At 42.0% G+C, this 18,045-nt stretch overlaps 2 protein-coding genes across 5 annotated transcripts in view; one reads left to right on the top strand and one right to left on the bottom strand.

The window, feature by feature from the left end:
* Window positions 1-16,071, bottom strand: part of MGLL (monoglyceride lipase) — a 107,438-nt gene extending 91,367 nt beyond the window's left edge. Inside the window, exons 1-2 of one of the 4 annotated variants that reach the window (XM_037384189.1) lie at window positions 15,980-16,071; window positions 15,561-15,690 (exon numbers count right to left, since the gene is read on the bottom strand). In XM_037384189.1, the coding sequence (XP_037240086.1) occupies window positions 15,561-15,579 (19 nt within the window). In that variant the 5' untranslated portion in view covers window positions 15,580-15,690; window positions 15,980-16,071. Of the gene's footprint in view, window positions 1-15,560; window positions 15,691-15,782; window positions 15,882-15,935 lie in introns of those variants that run through there. The other 3 variants (XM_037384191.1, XM_037384190.1, XM_037384192.1) reach the window with 3 other exon arrangements.
* The window catches only part of KBTBD12 (kelch repeat and BTB domain containing 12), a 35,111-nt gene that overhangs the window by 2,720 nt on the left and 14,346 nt on the right, over window positions 1-18,045 (top strand). The window contains exons 2-4 of the mRNA XM_037384195.1: window positions 484-754; window positions 3,858-4,008; window positions 15,807-16,004. Of these exons, the coding sequence (XP_037240092.1) occupies window positions 484-754; window positions 3,858-4,008; window positions 15,807-16,004 (620 nt within the window). The remainder of the gene's footprint in view (window positions 1-483; window positions 755-3,857; window positions 4,009-15,806; window positions 16,005-18,045) is intronic.

Below are 18,045 nucleotides of genomic sequence, written 5' to 3'. Positions count from 1 at the left end.
TCTCATTCTGTTTTTGCTCATATCTCTTTCAGATGCACCCATTTTAAAGAAAACCAGACATTTTCTGGATTAAAGATAAAATTTAAAAATGGTGACAGCATTTTCAAATACAGATACCTAAATTTAAGGAAGTAAATCCATACTGAGGCAGATGAAGTGGCCTTTTCAGCAGTGTTGAGCTCTTGCTCTTCCCACTAACTTCAGTGGAAATTATGATTGAGCAGCACATGTAGAAATAAGGTATTTCTTAACCTTAATTACGGTCAAATATCTTTGAAAGGATGCCTAGGCTTCCTCATACTAAAAATGCTTGGTCTTGCAAACATTGGCCTCAATTTTATAACTTCTCTGTGAATGAGAAAGCTCCTCTTGTCGCTGTGCCCCTGTCTGAATAAACATTGACAATGAAGAGGGTAACATTTCAAAACAAGCTGATGGGACCTCAGTGAACCAGAGCACTTACAACTTTGGATTTTCCTACAGATACCACCAGCAAGGAAACCAGTTTTGGCACTGCCTGTGCACCACTGAGCTCCGTGAACTCTACGCATTGGGCACTATCCATAACGACCTCTATGTAATAGGAGGGCAAATGAAAGTGAAAAATCAGTATCTGGTCACAAACTGTGTGGAGAAGTATTCCATGGAGCAAGGTACCTGGAGAAGCACGGCGCCTCTGCCAGTACCGTTAGCCTGCCATATGGTGGTGACAGTGAAGAATAAGCTCTACGTGCTGGGTGGATGGACACCACAGGTCAAGAAACATGCTAGTTGTTTTGTTTGTGTACTAACAAGCAGTGTTGTGTAATTTTATGGTGCTTCTTGCGTAGGAAGAGTACATCAGTGATAACAAGAATGAATTGCTCACATTCCTCTGATTAAACATCTTTTGTAGGAAAACCAAACAGGGTGAAGAAGAAGAATATCCATCTTAAGGCATCCTCACTGTAAATACCAACTTCAGCAAGGGCAGTTCTTTCATAGGCATGTGCACAGTGAGCAAGAGTTTAAAATGCATCTCCTGTGTCAACATGGGTTCCAGCCTTTCTTTTCTTATTTACCATTCTCTTAATTTCTCTAGTTGTCAGTAAATAATGGTATTTGAATCATACAGGGGCCTTGTCTTCAAAAAGCGTGCACACAGGTGAATTTCAGACAGACTTATATATGAGATTTAAAGCTCACCTCAATATCTCAGGAAGCTTTCTTGGTTGAATAAAGTTAATTTATTTGATTCTCATTATATTATATTTTAAATGAAAAGTCAAAGCATTCTCTGGAAAACAGATTCCTTTAATCAATCCATTTATTTGTTTCAGTTGCCTTGCTCGGCCATGTAAAGCTTTAACAGGAATTTTCAGCAGGGCCACGGCTACCGTATTCAGTCGTACAGGGAATACACAGACCTCTGCTACGAGGAAGATGGATGTTAGGAACACTGCTTGCTCTCTCCAGCTGCTCCCAGTGCAAAATATCTTTTTTAAGAGCATAGCCCATTCTTATTTACTGGTTGATGCAGTTTAAATTTGAGCATTCAAGATAAAGCCCCACATTTACTTAACAATGAAGTAAAGCATCTGTAATCCTTATTGCCAACAGCAGTACGTTCAGGCTGTCATCACATCTCATTGGTTTGTGTTCTCTTGAAATAAATTACTGTTTAAAGCATTTAAAAGTGAGATGCATTCAGCAAACAAGATTTTCACCTCTTTGAATATCCTGAGTGCAGGGGTCCCCAAAGGAGACAACAGAAAGATCAGAGAGTATTTCTGATGCTGAAACAAGTGAGCAAGGTTACCCCACTATTTAAAGAATTAAACCATAAAAACACTTAATGTGGAAACAATCTGAAAAAACTTGAACTGAAAGAGATGTCATATAACAAAGACAGATGTTGAAGTCAGACAATCAGCTTTGTCTTTCTTAATAGTTCTCCAGAACAGACTGTAAGAGGGAAAAGTGGCTTAGAAACACAAGTCAGGAATACCGAGCCTAGAATGGTTTTAAAAAAAATACAGGAACCTCAAAACCACCTGAAGTGCATACCTGCTGACCAGTACTATCAGTAACAACACATGGGGGTCTGAGTTTATATATAAATAGGCTTGAGATGAGCAGATTAAAGTAATTGATTAAAACCCATAGTTTTGTAAGATTAGGGCGTACCTGAACAGATCAGAACAAATCGGCTAAAGCTCTCCAAAAAGTGGTTCAAGACCGGCACTGCAGAGTGCTGAATTCTTCTGGTGCCACGTATCTCCCACGCTCACCTGTCAGATGTAGTGACCGCACGCGTGGGGCTACCACAGCTGCACAGTGAAAGCAAATTAGTTCTTCCAGCCAGGAGCTGTCCCCATGCTCCAAGAGCACTGAATGTTCTGTCAATCCTGAACAAATGCTAACGACGCAGCATTGATAGACTGTCATAAATGCATGTGTCCATTACAGGACAGAGATAAATACATGTTCCCTTCCCACTCGGGCTTTGCAATTGAAACAAGGCAAGACAAAGTCAAGCCAGGACATAAAATGACAGCTTAGGAGGGCGAGGGCGCAACTCACAGCAGCATTGCTCTGGCTCAGTGTTGGTCTGGCCTCGCTGACGCCAGCGGAGTTAAAAACCTAAGCTACTCCAGCCCTGGTGACTGGGGGCTCTTAAGATGGAAGGAAGTGCTTGGTGAGGCTGAGAGAGGAAGGTTTCAGACCCCGAGACAGGGAGAAGGGCTGCTGGATGTTATGTTTTCTGTACATAAAGAGCACAGGGTGCACTGTGAGGTGAACGTTACCACAAAAATGATGTGAATTTACAGCATGTCAGAAGGTGCCTGCTCCTAAGTATATGCTTACTCTGTGCTGAAAATACCTCTTTCAGGGAATAAGTTTGTGTTTCACGCTTACCATGGAGGAAGACGTGCCCCTGGGCCCTCACAGGGAGTAACCATGGGGCTATACATTTACTTTCTACTTTGCCTCCTACTATCTTGTCTGTGACATTAATGTTGGAAAGGCCTTTTGGCAAAGAAAAATAACAAGCAAAGCAAGAACACATATAACACCAACACAAGCAAGCAAAGTAGTTCTCTCCTTCTCACTCTCTATGTGAAACCTTTCATCCCAAAATATTTCAGGATCCTCCCCCCACAGCCTACTGCTTACATTCAAGGGTGTCGTACCCAGAAAACATAATCTGAATTCCCTGCATCATATGAGACAGGCAGAGAAAGGGGAAGATTAGAGAGAACAAGAGGAGTAGGAGTGAGTATAAAAAGAATATTATGGCAGCAAAGATATAGCGGGGGATTAGGAGCTTATTATGAAAACTATTGAAGTTACAGCAGTTAAACAACATTATGCTGGTTAGGCTGACTAAATAAACGTGCAAATGACTTCAGAATAAGTTATGGATATATACAGGCCTGAGAAAGGCCAGCAAAGTACCTCCCTGAAACTCATGGTACAGTCTAAGTAACAGTGGGAATAGATTTCAACCTTCAGCAGGAAGAAAAAAATGTCAGAGAGATTGGTTTTCCCTCTATCATTATTAGGACTTTACAGCAGCCTTGTGAAAAAGGCACATTCTGCCAGAGCCAGGTCCATGAGTATATTGTTATTACCCAAATCCTCAGCTTTATTGCTGCAGAATATAGATGCCCCCTTATTCCTTTGCCTTTACATTGTACTCCCAGCCACAAGTCATGGGTGCTGCTAAACCCTAGTGAGCATGAATCACTTTGCAGCTATAATTGATGTGTTTATGTTATTTATCTGCTGAGCTGTCTGCTGTGATTAATTACATGCAGGCGTGTGCAGAGGCCTCCAAATGTTGTATTATTATATGGCTGTCATATTTCATACAGACGGATCTGCCTGACGATGAGCCGGATCGATTAAGTAACAGAACGTTTCGGTACGACCCAGGCCAAGACAAATGGACAGAAGGTGCGCCAATGAAGTACTCCAAATACCGCTTCAGCACAGCTGTAGTCAACAGCGAGATTTATGTCTTGGGTAAGAGGAAACAGATTTTTAACAGATAGTACCATGACTTTTTCTTCTTTCCAGCAATTTGCCTCAGTGAAGTGAAATATCTCACCCTTTGCTATGTACTGTAGGACAAAGTATGTTGGACTAAATGGATAGCATTTTGCTAGGGTTGTTTTTCCCCCACATCATTTCTTCCTTCCTTATGTAGACCAAATTAAGTGGATGTTTAGTGTTGTGGATTAATGTAACAAAGATACTTCGCTTTTTGAAACTACTTTTCTTTGGAGTACCAGTGTGTTCTATAAATATTAATGAGTTTTAAAAGGTGGGTAGAGGAGCCTTGTTAGCACCGTTTCACAGGTGAGCAGTGAAAAGCTAAGGAATATATCCAGCATCATGAAGGAATGGCACAGGGAAAAAGAATTTGGATCTCCCAGTCAAAATGAACATTATTTGTGGGTTCTGATAAAATTCAATGAATGATTCTCCTCCACCCACCTCAACGCATTGCATTTTTTGGAAAATTAAATATTTCGATTTGTCATTTTTTGATTGAATCTTTTCAATTTTTTGTTTCAAAACAGTATTTTGGTCAGAAGTTTTAAGTGTTGTGTGAAAGAGTTCAATAATCTACCCCAGAAACTTTTGTCCCAAAATGATCCCCATCCCTATCCCCCCGTTCTGCAGTTCATCCGTAACATGACTCTTTTCCCAAAGAGCTTCATGGCCTCGTCCCAACCTCCATCCAAGCCAACATAAGGAAAAACACCTGTTTCTGAACACTAGCAAACACCTCAGAAGGTGGCAAGCAAGGGATTTTTCTGAAGAGAAGATGATGATGTAAGGTAGGGAAAGGCAGATGGATAAGAAGGGCATTGCAGGCATTGGGAATGATATGGGGAAGAAGTTGAAAGGGGCATTTTGGAAGTGGAATAGGAGCCAGAATGTTGTCTAAGTGATGGGGAGAGGGATTATAGATAGGTGTACGACTGGAAAGTTCTTGAAGAAGTGGGAAAAAAGTTCCTATAGTCAATTCCTCCACAGGTGGGCTATGAGTGTTGTTATTCATGCCCTTCTGTGCTCCTGTGCCCTGTGGGCAGCATCAGACATGAAGAAGGCAGCAATTACATCAGGATTTTTCAATCCCTTCTGCTTCAAACTACTCCTGCGTACAAGCTTATCAAAGTGAACACAATAAATATGGCCTTACCAGCTTAATACACCTCCTGTATAAGGGAAGTTCTGGGTTTGTCTGGGTTGTTATATACCATGGATAAAGGAGAGTTTGTTTCTGGCATGTAATACAGAAAGCGTTTTGCAGGGGGTGTCTTTAATAAAGGTGTCTGTGAAGTAGAAGGGGAAAATGGCTTTAAATGCCGCATTTGGCTTCTTTTAGAGAAACTTCTTTCTCTGAAGTGGCTTGAGACAGGCCCATAGGCACAACCAGGAGAAAGAAGCCGGCATGGAAAATAGAGTTTTGCAAACAGAAATCCATTTCGTTATTGTCAAAGGTTAATGATAGAGAGCGTCAGTATGCTGTTAAATAATGAGAGTGTTGGCTGCCCAGGTTCAAAGGTGCTTCAAAAATGTGGAACCTCTATCCTTTGTAAAAGGCTAAATATATATATAATTATTTATACTGACACTGATGCTGTAAGGGGGCAGCAGAAGCAGCTGTAATCGTTGGGAAGAGCAAGGCTGTATTCACGTGTTTCAGTAAGAAGTGCTCTGAGATTGAGACCACAAATGCTGTGATGACACAAGAGAGTCAGGCAGACAAAAAAGAGGCCGCCTTGGGATGCATGTGATAAAACAAACTGACAGTCTTCTTCACAGCAAGCCTGACACTGAGACAAGGAAAAGGACTGGCTAATAAGGAAAACTGCATCCATTTTCTTCCCTCAAAATCTCACAAAGCAAGAAACATATCTGAGTCGTTACAATAATGAAATGTACAGATTGAACACAAAGCACAGTATTAAATCTGAAAAATGCCTGTTTAAATGGCACTGAGGAAAGTTCATGGTGTCACAGACCTTCACATAAAAAAATAGAAAGTATAGTTTTATTATGTATAGCTGCCAGTGCTGCAGTATTTATTCATGGAGCTGAATATTGACTTGAATTCCTTCTTATGTGCTAGCCAGTACCAATATTTTTTTTTATTATTATTTCAGTTTTTGGTCAGAAAATCTTTGCTAACAATCAGACTGGTGCATGGGCCAGAACAGGCTCGTGTTCTGTCTCCACCACTTTGTTGGTTCACACACCTTCCCATGAGCAGCCCTTATTCCAGAAGTCCTAAGGGAACCAACACAATCCTGAGATTAACAATTTGCCACTAAATGTAATTAAATTTATGTAAAGGCAGTGTTTCTTCTCAGTTTTGACAGTGTAAATCTGGGATAATTTCACTGTAATGAACAAACTTGCTTGTGATTTCTACCAAAGGTAACTAAGCTCACACGCTGCTCCGGGGAGCAGATTTTTGAGACTGTGCGATTTTTACCATTGCACTTCTGAGTCTGCCTCTGTTCTGATGTTGCACCTCTACTCAAGGTGTAACTGCAGCAAGTGTGGACGCAAATGAGTTACCACCAGGTAGGACGAATATCGATTGCAGGGAAGGCATTTTGACCTAGGTCTGGACTGCTTTCGCAAACTCCTGATTGCCTGTTTTCACAAACCTTGCAAGGACTTCAATGTCTATAAATCTGTAAAATTTGGTTGAAACTGGCCAACAGGCAGAGAAGCTATGAGAGGCAGACAAAATAATGTAAACACAGATACAGAACACATATGTAGTGAGAGTAATTGCATAAGTCTTGTTTCCTTAGGAAATGAAATAATATGAGGACTAATTTTTTAATTGGAAGACAAACCTGACACTAAGCCAAAAATGATTTGTCAACAAATTCTACCTTTGAATATGATGGTTTAAATCAACCTTTAACAGTATAGGTGGAATGAAGATTTAACTGTTAAAATTGAGAAGACAATGTAATTGGTAAGTGTTAACCATCCCAGTCTGAAATCTCTGTGGAAGAGATTAAAGCATTTTCCAAGACCTCTTGAAATGATGAAGCAATTTCCAGATGAATTCTGTTTGGCAACAGTGATACAGTCACTGATATTGGCATTTTATTCTGCTGATATCACACATGGCCCCATCTCCAGCTGTAAATGTGCATTCGCCAACTGTAATTAAAACCTCACAGAGAAAAGCTACATTCCACAGTTTATTCCTGGTGAGAAGTTGTTGTTACCTTGGGAGTTCTCAGGCTGTGGAGCTGCGAGGTGGGTCCGGTTTTCCTTTGGGAACAATTGCGATGGCAACCCTGGCTGGATAAACGGGCAATTCATGGCATGGAAAGGAAGGCAGTGAAAGTGTTTGTAACCTGGCTGATGCGGTACTTGATCACGCAGATGACATTCAGGAGAGAAGAGGAATGGAAAGAGCAGAGGTTGATGGTGACAGACCAAGGAATAGCAACTGTCATAAGGATGGTAAAACCACTGCAGGGTCTCCAAAGCTGTCGATCCCTTGCACATCACCCCACTTCATAAGGAATGCTGGGCACTCTGGGAGCCTAGAAAGATGCTGTCAGGGGCAATTTGTGCAAAAAGACACAGTCTGAAGAGGATCACAGCTCATAGGTTGTCCTCATGTCGTGACCTCAGGGATGTCTATGCTCAGGCATAATGACTAAGCTTTTGTGCTACAGATGAGAGAGACCTTTTTGGAGTCTCTGCCATTGCCATTTGTACCCTCCTCACTCCAGATGGGGGTTCCCCATGGCGGGCGCAGGAACTGAACATCTAACAGGCTCCTGTTTGGCCTCACTCATGGGACACTCAGTGAAGGGGCGATTCAGAAGCGTGCTGAACAGCATTGCTTGGATTTCCACAAGCATCACCCGCTTCTTAGGTCATACTTGCTCTTTGTGTGGCACATGGCTCCATGGGCATCCTGCAGCCTGCACCCAGCTAAGAAGACCCACTGTGGGCTTCTGGGGGCAGAGGAAGGAGAGGGAGGGAGGCAAGGTGGAAATAGGTACATGCAAGATACCTTCTGTATGCCACAAGGACCAAACCCCTCTTCCAGAAATAAAAACATGAAATATAGAAATATATATAGTTCTAGCTGGGTGCATAAAGTAACCTTGCAGAGAGATGAGACTTCTTTCAAGCAGCTTTTGAAAACAAAGTCCTTAAATGAAGTAAATTTGGCAGCTCTTCCAGGCAGGATCTCTGCCTTCCTGTACAGTTCATATAGGTGTCAGCACGTTCAGGATTAGGTGAGACTCTAGAGCATAAATGAAGAATCACTGCAGAGAAAGTTGATCCTCTCTAATGTCTCTGATGTGTGAATGCAATTTCTATCATAAATATGAAGCAAAAAGCATAGATGGAGCACTAGCTTTGAACAAGATGCAGTAGCAGACTTTTTTTTGCTCTAATCCCTGTAGGTGTAAATCTGTAGTAAATGGTCTGCTGATCTCAACAGTGTTGTGTCGGATGCATTTTGTTCTAACCCAGATCAAAATCTAATGCTTAGCCTTTGAAGTGTTAATTTCTGAAAAGTCCTGTTGGCACAGAATGGAGAGTACATAGTCACTGTCCAAAAACTCTTCCCAGCCTAATTGCCGGCTCCAGCCTGTAAAACCCTAATGACTTAAATGGAGTTATTTTAGAGTCACACTGATGGAAGGAAAATAAGAAATAGATTAGAGTTTTGGGTCTGAGTAATAGCATTGTTCAGGAATCTGTACTGTGTTTCTTAATCAGCAATCCTGCGATATAATTGTCTGTTTGTTGTGTAATGTTCCTAGAGAATCTTATGCTATTTATACAGTGTACATAATCCTCATAAGTAAATGAACAGCATTTCCTAAGGCTCAAAATCCTTTCTCCTATTCATCCCATTTGACTGGTCTTAGCTCTTTCTCTCCATATTTTCCCAGGAACATAACTATATTCGTTGGAAAGCCCAAGAAAGAGCAGTATTGTGTTCTTAATGACAGAGGCAATTGAGACACTTTTGGAAGAAAACCAGATGGGAGGGCTCTATTTAAGGTCATGCATTTTAATCTCTTGCTTAAGAAACTATCCTTTCCAGCTAAGTCTCTGAAAACTTATTACAGCCAACATACAAATTAGGAAAATTTATCCAGATGAATCCATTTGAATGCCATATTCATTAGCTTATGTTAAAACACATTCAGCAGAACTACTGTCTCTGAAATACAGGTCACTGGTAAAAAATGTTGTATCACCATGACAGCTTTAACCATGTGTTGCTTTTATGTTATATAATTCCTGCTTTATAAATAAGAACATATAGAAGGACTTAAATGAGAAATCCTATTAGGGAAGATTTAGGAACCAAAGAATTTTTGTTTATCCTCCTTAGCTTGGCATCCCACCTCTTACAGCTTGGGGTTTTCCCCCTGAGTTCCTGCTGAGAGCTTCTCTTAAAAGTGTTAAGCAGTTAAATGAGGCTCAATTAAATATTGAATGTCTTGATCATAAAATTGGAGTATGTACTTTGGGGTCTCTCTGGAAAGGAAAGCTGGAGGGGCTGGAAGGAGACATTTTAGCTTTCATGCTTGAATATTAACTGTGCATTTGAATAACACATTCTTCTAAAATAAACGTGTCTGTTTATAACTAGGCTTCATACTTCCAACAAGCAGCAGCTTATGGGCCTGATTCTGCTCTGTTATACCTGTGCGCAGACTCCGTAGTGCCTATGTGCAGGGAGGAACAAAAAAGGCAAAAATTTGGTCTGATAGATCAGATAAGAAACGCTTTCCACTCACTTAAGGATTATCAAAGGAAATGAGAAAAAGGCATTAGAGGACAAAAGAGGCTGGAACTGGTGTTGACCACGTTTAGGAAGACAATCTGTTTTTTCAGCCCTGCTTCTAATCAATCGTTCGCCCTCATGTCTTCTGCAAGCTGCATTACCTCATCTGCTGTGCTCTGTGTTAGTAAAGATTGACAGTGCTTCTCAGTTTCATCTTTGGAAGTGCCTGCCGGGGCTAGTTTTATTGCTCCCTTATTTCTCTGAGAAACCTGCTCTGCAGCCCTACTTTGCAGCGAGTGAGAGCGCAGCGTAAGCCCCGAGACTCTCAGCTTGAGTGCTGTTAAAGAATAATGAAGGGAAATGTTACATAAGAGAGTAGCGCTATTAAATCCATCGTGCATTCCAGAGATCAATTTAATAGTGAATTATTCCATGGGAAGCAAAACTTAGAGTTCACTTGCTTGTTGGAGAATTACTCCTTTTTTCTTTCACCCATTTCCCAGGTTCCTTTGATAAAAATTCAAAGAGGCGCTAATAAGAATACATGTTGCTTGGAATTGTGATCTGAGGACTGAATTATATGATAAAGATTTACAGTGTCAGTGCCCTGAGGGCTCTAGTAGGTCTTGATCATCCTGACCAGCATTGCCTGGGGCCTCCACCCACCCCCTCTGCCCATAGGTTCAGGAGCATCATTTAAACATAGGCCTAGGGGGTGGTCAGCCCTTTTTGATCTCCTTGTCTTTGCCTGATGATGGGTGGTAGGACCTTCTGCAACTGCCTGCCTCTCTCTGCGGAGCTGTGCCCTGTTGGTGAGCTCATTACCTGTGTCACCTTCCCTTTGGAAGCAGCTCTGCTCTTGTTGTTCCCTGATATATTGCCCTGGCTGAAAAGCTGTAGCTCATGTCTAATTTCAGATGTCTTAGTAGTGGAACCAAATTAAACAGTGTGAAGTCTGATATTCAGAGCTCCCCATCACCCTGCCACTCTCAATAAGCTCTTTTCAGTCTTATTTGGACCACCAACCAACTGGTAGGTGTCATCTTGGTCAGCCATCCTGTATGTGCAATAAGCAATCTAGACTTGGATCTGGGTGGCTGTCCTGGGGGCAAAAAAACCCCATAACTGTCCATGTTGGATTCAGCTGTGCAAGAGGTCAGCGCGGGTGAGACTTGGAGTGCTATTGCTCTGCACCAGTGCCTGCATTTACAGCTGTCAGCAACAGGGCTGAAGTCCCTGGGCGCATGTAGGTAGGAATGTTCCTTACCTCTTCCAACTCAACTGCATGTCAGTCCCGCTTCTATAGAAATACACAGAAATATCTAAGGCACTTATTTCCTTTGCACCTGCTGAACTAATTGTCACCAGTGACTCTTTACCGCTTCACCGCCATTACAGGCGTTCCCCCTCCAGTGCTGGCAGGGTGTTCTGTTATTAGAACTGATGTGACTCAAATTGTGTTCGGTCCTCTCAGATGAGCATGGGCTAAGGGGGAGGCAGCTGACCTCAGCCACAGCAGTATTGCCTTCAGCCGGCTACGGGCAGTGCGTGTGTATAGCAAGGCACAGAACTGTGCCTCATCGGAATTCTGAAGATGTGCTAATCACGTCACCTACCCTGCGTTGCCTTCTTGCATCAAAGGCTTGTCTTCCCTATCTTGATTTCTTGATAAAGATCATGTATTTTATTTATATATTTATTTTTCTAATGGAGCTTCATGTTAAATTTAAAGTCCATTAGAAGCGCTGCTTACAGAGTGCCCTTGAAAGTATGTTTGATTGCAGAATCATCCAAGCGTGATATGGAAAGCTCTCAAGCATTAATGGGTTTGGGAACACAAAGGTGTCTTCCCTGGCTTTTTTAGTCCTTCAGTGGCATCTGGAATATCTCCTAGGGAAAGTGCATAATGTAAAAAGCCTAAAGTGTTGAAAGGGTGTATTTGTAACAGGCGGGGGCAGGGGAAGACTGAGTTCTGGGGTTCGATCCTTTTGTGTGATGAATGTGAAAATGACAGAAATGTTCAAAACGCCCAGTGAGAAATCCACCTCCCCCTGCACAAAGGACATACAATTGGGCTTTATGCAGAGAACTAAGCCACGTGCTGTTGAGTTCACCTGCTGTTTGTGACGAGATAGGGGAGTGTGGCTTCATTAGAAGCACCTTCCCCAGCATCCATTCCACACCGTGGGCATGGAAATAGCAGTTGCTTCCCTTTGCACACCTGCTGGGGCTCCCAGGGGGCTGTGACCACAGCACGTGTGTTTTAACGACCCCATCTACAGTTCTGGGTGGTTTAAGGTAAAATCACAGGTACGGATGCAGGCATTGCTGGTGGGTCACTTGGCACAGTCTCCTGAAAATGACCTAAAAAACCCCTCTGCCCTCTCTGCTGCACTCTGCCTTGCCCTCTAGAAAGTCTACGCGTTTTATGTAGAGGCTCCTGTTGCAGCAAAGCATGCACTCAGTTGTTCAGCTGCTCTACCCACAGAACATGAAATAAAGACAATCTTCACGGTCTTAACTGTAATTCTGTATGTCTCCACTCGTACTCTTAATGGTTTCTTAAATCTGAGTGAGGAAGCCAGTGGGACAGGGTCACCTGGAGCCACCAGTGACAGAGCACAAAGCAGCCCGAGTTGTCTGACACTGCAAGTTTCTCTCTTTCTGCCAATTTGAAGTCTTGCATGGTATATACATTGTAGATGATGGATAGTCTGGTTAACGTGAGATGCCTCCACTTGGTTGCGGATGTGAATTGATTTAAATTTGAGGTGTTTTTTTTTTTTTTTTTTTGCTGCTTTGTGTATTCAGTCCTTTAGGAAGAGGCCTGAGACATCAGTCTCCATAGTGGAAAATAAGTATTGTCTTACAGGACTATTTCTCAACTACTGCATCTGGGACCACAGCAAAGCAGTGCTGGTAGAGTCTAATATTCTCAGATTCCTTTGTAGGCAATACTTCAGTGTAAGCATTGATTTAGAAGAGGAGATTGAAATTCTTGATTTCTTGTTTTTCAGAATACTGTTTTTCTAAGCTTGAAAATCAAACTTTACTCCCCTCCGATTTTTTTCTTCTTACTTGCTATTTGCTGAGAATTTAGCTTTGTTCTTGTTGTAAATTGGACATGAAATTGGATTTATCTGAAATGACTGTGGAGGGCATAAATAGAACAGAGATATTTTGTACCTTCAGGACTGTCTCTGGTAATGACAAGATTAAAGGAGGTTAAACTGAAGTTACTTAAGCTATCCAATGAAGATTTCGTAAATGCTTGAAAATGTGGTAGCTCTTAAACTCTTGAAAAGATGTTCCAATAGGTCACGAAAACTTACTTTTCTAATAACCATGCAGAAAAAAGTGGTGGTGGGTCCCCTGCATTGGCAGCTGGATGTCTTCATTAATTGGTAACGGTTGTGAATTCTTTGCAAAAGGTCACTGACTGCTGTATCATTTCTGTACCTAATTATTTATGTTCTTTCTGAAGTTATCATGCCCCACAGTTACTCAGTTTAGAAAATGACAATAAAAACATGCTAAGAAATAAACAGCAGTTACTCTTCTAGAAGAGTTCTGGGGGCATTTTGTCCGCTGCCCTGCCTTGAAATATTAAGGCAATCAGCAAAGCTATTGTAGTTTGACTCTGACGTGTCACATGCGTTCCCCAGTGGGTACCATTCATTCCTCTGCTTGAACAAACCCTCTTTCATTCTTCATATGGAAACTTTTCTTATGGATGAGTGCATATTCTTCAGTGGGGTACAGTAACACCTGCACTAATTTAAAAAAAAAAGGCAGCTTGATAACCAGCAGCGGTCTGTCTTTGGCACCACAAAGCTGTCTTTTGAACTCATCAAATTAGTCTGTGGGGAGCTTTAATATTACTGGCTCCCAGTTAAAACTGCCTTGGGTATCTCTGTGTTAGACTGCACACTGTAGACCGTACCCTGGTAGCAAATTGTCTTGCATACCATACTCTGTGATTCCACCAAAGGATGCTGTAGAATCAGAAAGGCTATGTGATAAGCAATCAATTAAATATCCTTATCAGTTAAAATTTTTTTATTAGCCCTTAAACTTTTTCTTTACAAATGTAGGGAAATAGCATGCTGTTCTTAGAATGGCACCTGTCTTATAAGCCATTAAGGAGCAGGGGAGAACACTGCACAGAAGATAATGCTCCTGGCATAAAAAACAATACCATAAGTAAATGTTTGAACTCTGCAATTTATTCTTGTTTCTAAATAGTCCTAAGGAATAGCTCAGTGAGGCTCCATTGTGAGAAAGGCTCAGCATGGTGATGCATACAACTCCCTTTTTGGCATGGAAATAATTAGCAAGATTCCATGACCACAATTACTCCCTACCTCAGCTCTCTTAGGTGAATCAAGCCTCAGAGGAGGAGCCTATCAGAGCAAATGCTGCTCGGTTGGGGTTGTTAAGATGGGAAAGAAAAGATTTGGATGCTAGCCTTGTTTAGGTACACACAAACTGCTAGGACCTTGCTGGTAGGTATTAGGGCAAGGAAAGATTTGCTGTGGATGGAAAAGGAGCTGACAACCAATCCCCGTTAAGCTTTTCCAATTCAAATATTGAACGAAATCAAACGTTGCTAACTTCAGCTGGAGGAAAACTTCCTGCTGATGATAATGGTCCTTGAATTAGGTTCTGATTTTGCTGCCCTGATGCAAGGATAACTGATATGTTATCTTTACCTGACCCTAAACTACAGATAGGAATACAGCGGTAGCAAATCTGGAGCCCCGTGGTCCCCATTTACATGTAGTTGCTCTTGCAACTACCCTTAGAGAATGCACGAAGGGTTGAAAAAATAACACAGTCCATATTAAGAGGCAGACGGGAAATCATATGCAAGTAAAACTTTGAGCACTAGGGGCAATATATTCATGTCTCTGACAGACCAGCTTAATAATAGCACTAGCGGCCATATATTTTAAAAGCAGCTGCACCAGCCTTGCACAGGTTATGCTTGCAGTCCCGTCCCTTTGCATATGCAAGGGCACAATTACATGCCATACAATGCATTTTGGATTTGCACAGCTGAGCAGTCCTACACATGTATCTGGAAAGCCAGCCTTCACGTGGAAATTGCTTGCATATTGCAGTCATTTTATATTTAAAAGTGGTCACATACACACACATGCACAAAAGAACTGCTTCAGCATGCCATCATTGCTCATTACAGGGTATTGTGTCCATTGGCACAGATGGAAAACCTGTGAGGGTACGTCAGCATATTAATTTTCAAGAACCAAAGGCTGTGAATTCAAAATCGGGGTTTGATCACTGGAAAGGATTTGAAAAGGCAGTGTTTACACTGTGATTTCAGTGTGCAGTGTTTCCAGTGCACACTGAGATGTCAGGTATGTCTGCAGCCTGTTGCACTATGTCCAGCAAATGAAAACTGGGGTCTGTTTCAGTCCTGCACACTGACCTAAAGCATCCTGACTAATCCTTCAGCAATAGGGTTTGTCACAAATAACTCATTTGGCACTCCTGCGTTTTGGATGGATTTGTTAAGAAGTTGGTTTCTTTTAAGAAATGGGTATAATCTTTTTCTTTTATTGAAGACAACTAAGCAACAAATCCAAATGATCATTCGTTAACACGGTGAGGGTCAAATCCGCTAGCAGTAATTGGAAAATAGTTCTTGATCCATGGCAACTTAATGATAAAGCAATTTTTCCAGCACACAGAACAAGTAATTATGACAATTTCTACTATATAGGCAGAAAACAAAAGAAAATACCTTTGCATTTCAATGACATATTGCTTGTCCTTCCTTTGATGCAAGACTTCAGAAAGGATCTTGCTTCGATGTCTGTAGATAACGTGCAGCAGCGTCTGCTTTCGGTTTACTTTCTAACAAACTTCTAGAGCTGTAAAATGGAAAATAGAGGAAGATGAGGACAGGTAAACAAAAAATGATGCAGCCAGCAATGTATTTTTCGGCAGAACCTGGGATGGCTACATTTAACCTATGTATCTTTCGCAGGAGGAATTGGGTGCCTTGGCCGTGACAGAGGACAGACACGGAAATGTCTTGATGCGGTGGAGATCTATAACCCTGATGGTGACTTTTGGCGGGACGGCCCTCCCATGCCTTCTCCCCTCCTCTCCTTACGAACAAACTCCACCAGCGCAGGCTCTGTGGAAGGGAAGCTGTACCTCTGTGGAGGATTTCGTGGAGCAGGTACTAAACTGAATCTGACATTCCCTACGTAGCCGAAATCAGTTTCACTGTGCACAGACTGACCTGCTGACCAACCACCCCGATCAGGTGGCACTGGCATGCCCTGGAACCACAGGGCTGATTCAGCCCTTTGGACTGCCAACTCCTAATGTCAATATGAAATGTGTTCTGTTTGCCCTTTGCTTTTTTCCTTAACGAAACATGAAAAATTAAGGATGTTTCCGATCTGTGCTAAGCCTGCCCAAATCTACAGCCTCAGTAGAATTTTTCAGGATTTATTTCCAGAGCTACTGGGATCAGGAGCTTAATGTGTTATGGACATTAAAGAACTCGGGCATATTTGTTTAAGATTAAGGCACTATCTATCTGTCCTTAGCCAAGCTATCTGGCTCTGCCTGTTTACTTATATGCATTTCATAATCATTGTTGAAAAAGCTTGTGTGTTTAATGAGTACTCTAGGTAGTGAACTGAGATACAAAGAGACTAAAATTCCAGATCTGGTGATTTTAAGTAATCCTGGGCCCCTTTCTTTTAAGTTGTCTTCCTTCAAACTGTGCTTAGCTCTATCTAAATCTCCAATACTGCTAACCATTTTTTTTTTTTCATTATAAATGCAAGGACTCTCAAAACATGCACACTTAAACTCTTCTGCTACGTACAGCTGCTACCCCAATTTCCTTTCTAGGAGAAAGCGGTAATACAGATGCATTACCCACTGCGGATCAATGCCATGCCAGGCTCACTGCTGCCCAGGAATGGGCATTTGGTATCCCTGGGTGAGGTGTCCTTCCCCTTACACTGACTCCAGTTGCATTGACTTTTACTTGCATAACAAACCCTAAACCTAAAGGTGCTGTTGGCTTAGAACAATGATTTTCACCAGCTCGTTCACCACTTGCCTTCTCCTCCCTCCATTTGCTACTGTTTGACAAAGCTGCTTCCTGAGAACCGTTGTATGACAGCTCCCAAACAGGCGTGTTCTCGTGTCATCTGTGATGGAAGTTCTGTGACCTCAGAGCAATTATGGTTATGATACACCACCGTGTTTCCATAGCAGACACTGGGCCGTGGTATTTGTCTTTTTTACAGTGGTATTACGGAAAAGCCTAGAGGTCGTGGGTACAAATCTCAAAAGGCTGATCATGGGAAGTAGTTGAGTCACCATCCCTGGAGGCAGCTAAGAGACATGTAGATGTGGTGGGCTTGGCAGTGCTGCATTAATGGTTGGGCTCAATGATCTTAAAGGTCTTTTCCATCCTAAATGATTCTATGATCATTTGCACTGGCAAATGAAGTAATTTCATTCAAGATGACTAACAGATTAGTACGAGATTTTCTGAATAAGGTAGCTTCAGAGCCATAAAATCATTCTTTGTACAATACCACTACGTTCTGTCACTGAGTCATGTATAAAGACTTGTAACACCGGGAGAGACTGAAAATCCCCCCGTGGATTTCAAGACGGCCACCTTTTGTATGTATAATGCCAGCTCAATGGGGTCCTGATTCCTGACTGTACTATTGCAATCTATATAATTATGTATAGAAATCCCCTACGCTAAAACTGTTAAATTGGAAAACAAGAAGTCAAAGTTAGAAAATGCCAGTTTTGCAGTTACCTGTGCCATATGAATTCTTCCCCCCTACGCGTGCATTTTGTATGCCAGTGAAGAAACAGTATGTGATTCTGCTGTTAGATATTAGGATGTCTGTTAAAAAGGGAGCCAAAATGAGATTTTCACTGTCCACTGTAAATCATATGTATCCACGTGTCCGAGGGGTTGAGAGAAAGCTGTGCCTTAAAGACAGGCACCTTAATGTGACTTTCAAGTTATTAATGAAAAGGGGATTTCTAAATCTTCATAACAACAACTTGTAGCTACCACCATCAAGGAAAAGCAGGGTGGAGTCCATACGCTGAACCCCAGTGGGTTCTCTGGCTGGCCCCTCACCCTGGCCCTGGCCTCTCCATGTGCTGGGAAGAGCTTTTGCCTGATCTGCTCTTTGGGGGTGAAGGGTGGAGGGACAGAGGGTTATTAC

Source organism: Falco rusticolus, chromosome 4 (assembly GCF_015220075.1).
Source record: "Falco rusticolus isolate bFalRus1 chromosome 4, bFalRus1.pri, whole genome shotgun sequence".
Classification (NCBI taxonomy): Eukaryota; Metazoa; Chordata; class Aves; order Falconiformes; family Falconidae; genus Falco; species Falco rusticolus.
Note: the sequence above shows the minus strand (reverse complement) of the source record. Positions and strands in the feature narration are given on the sequence as shown.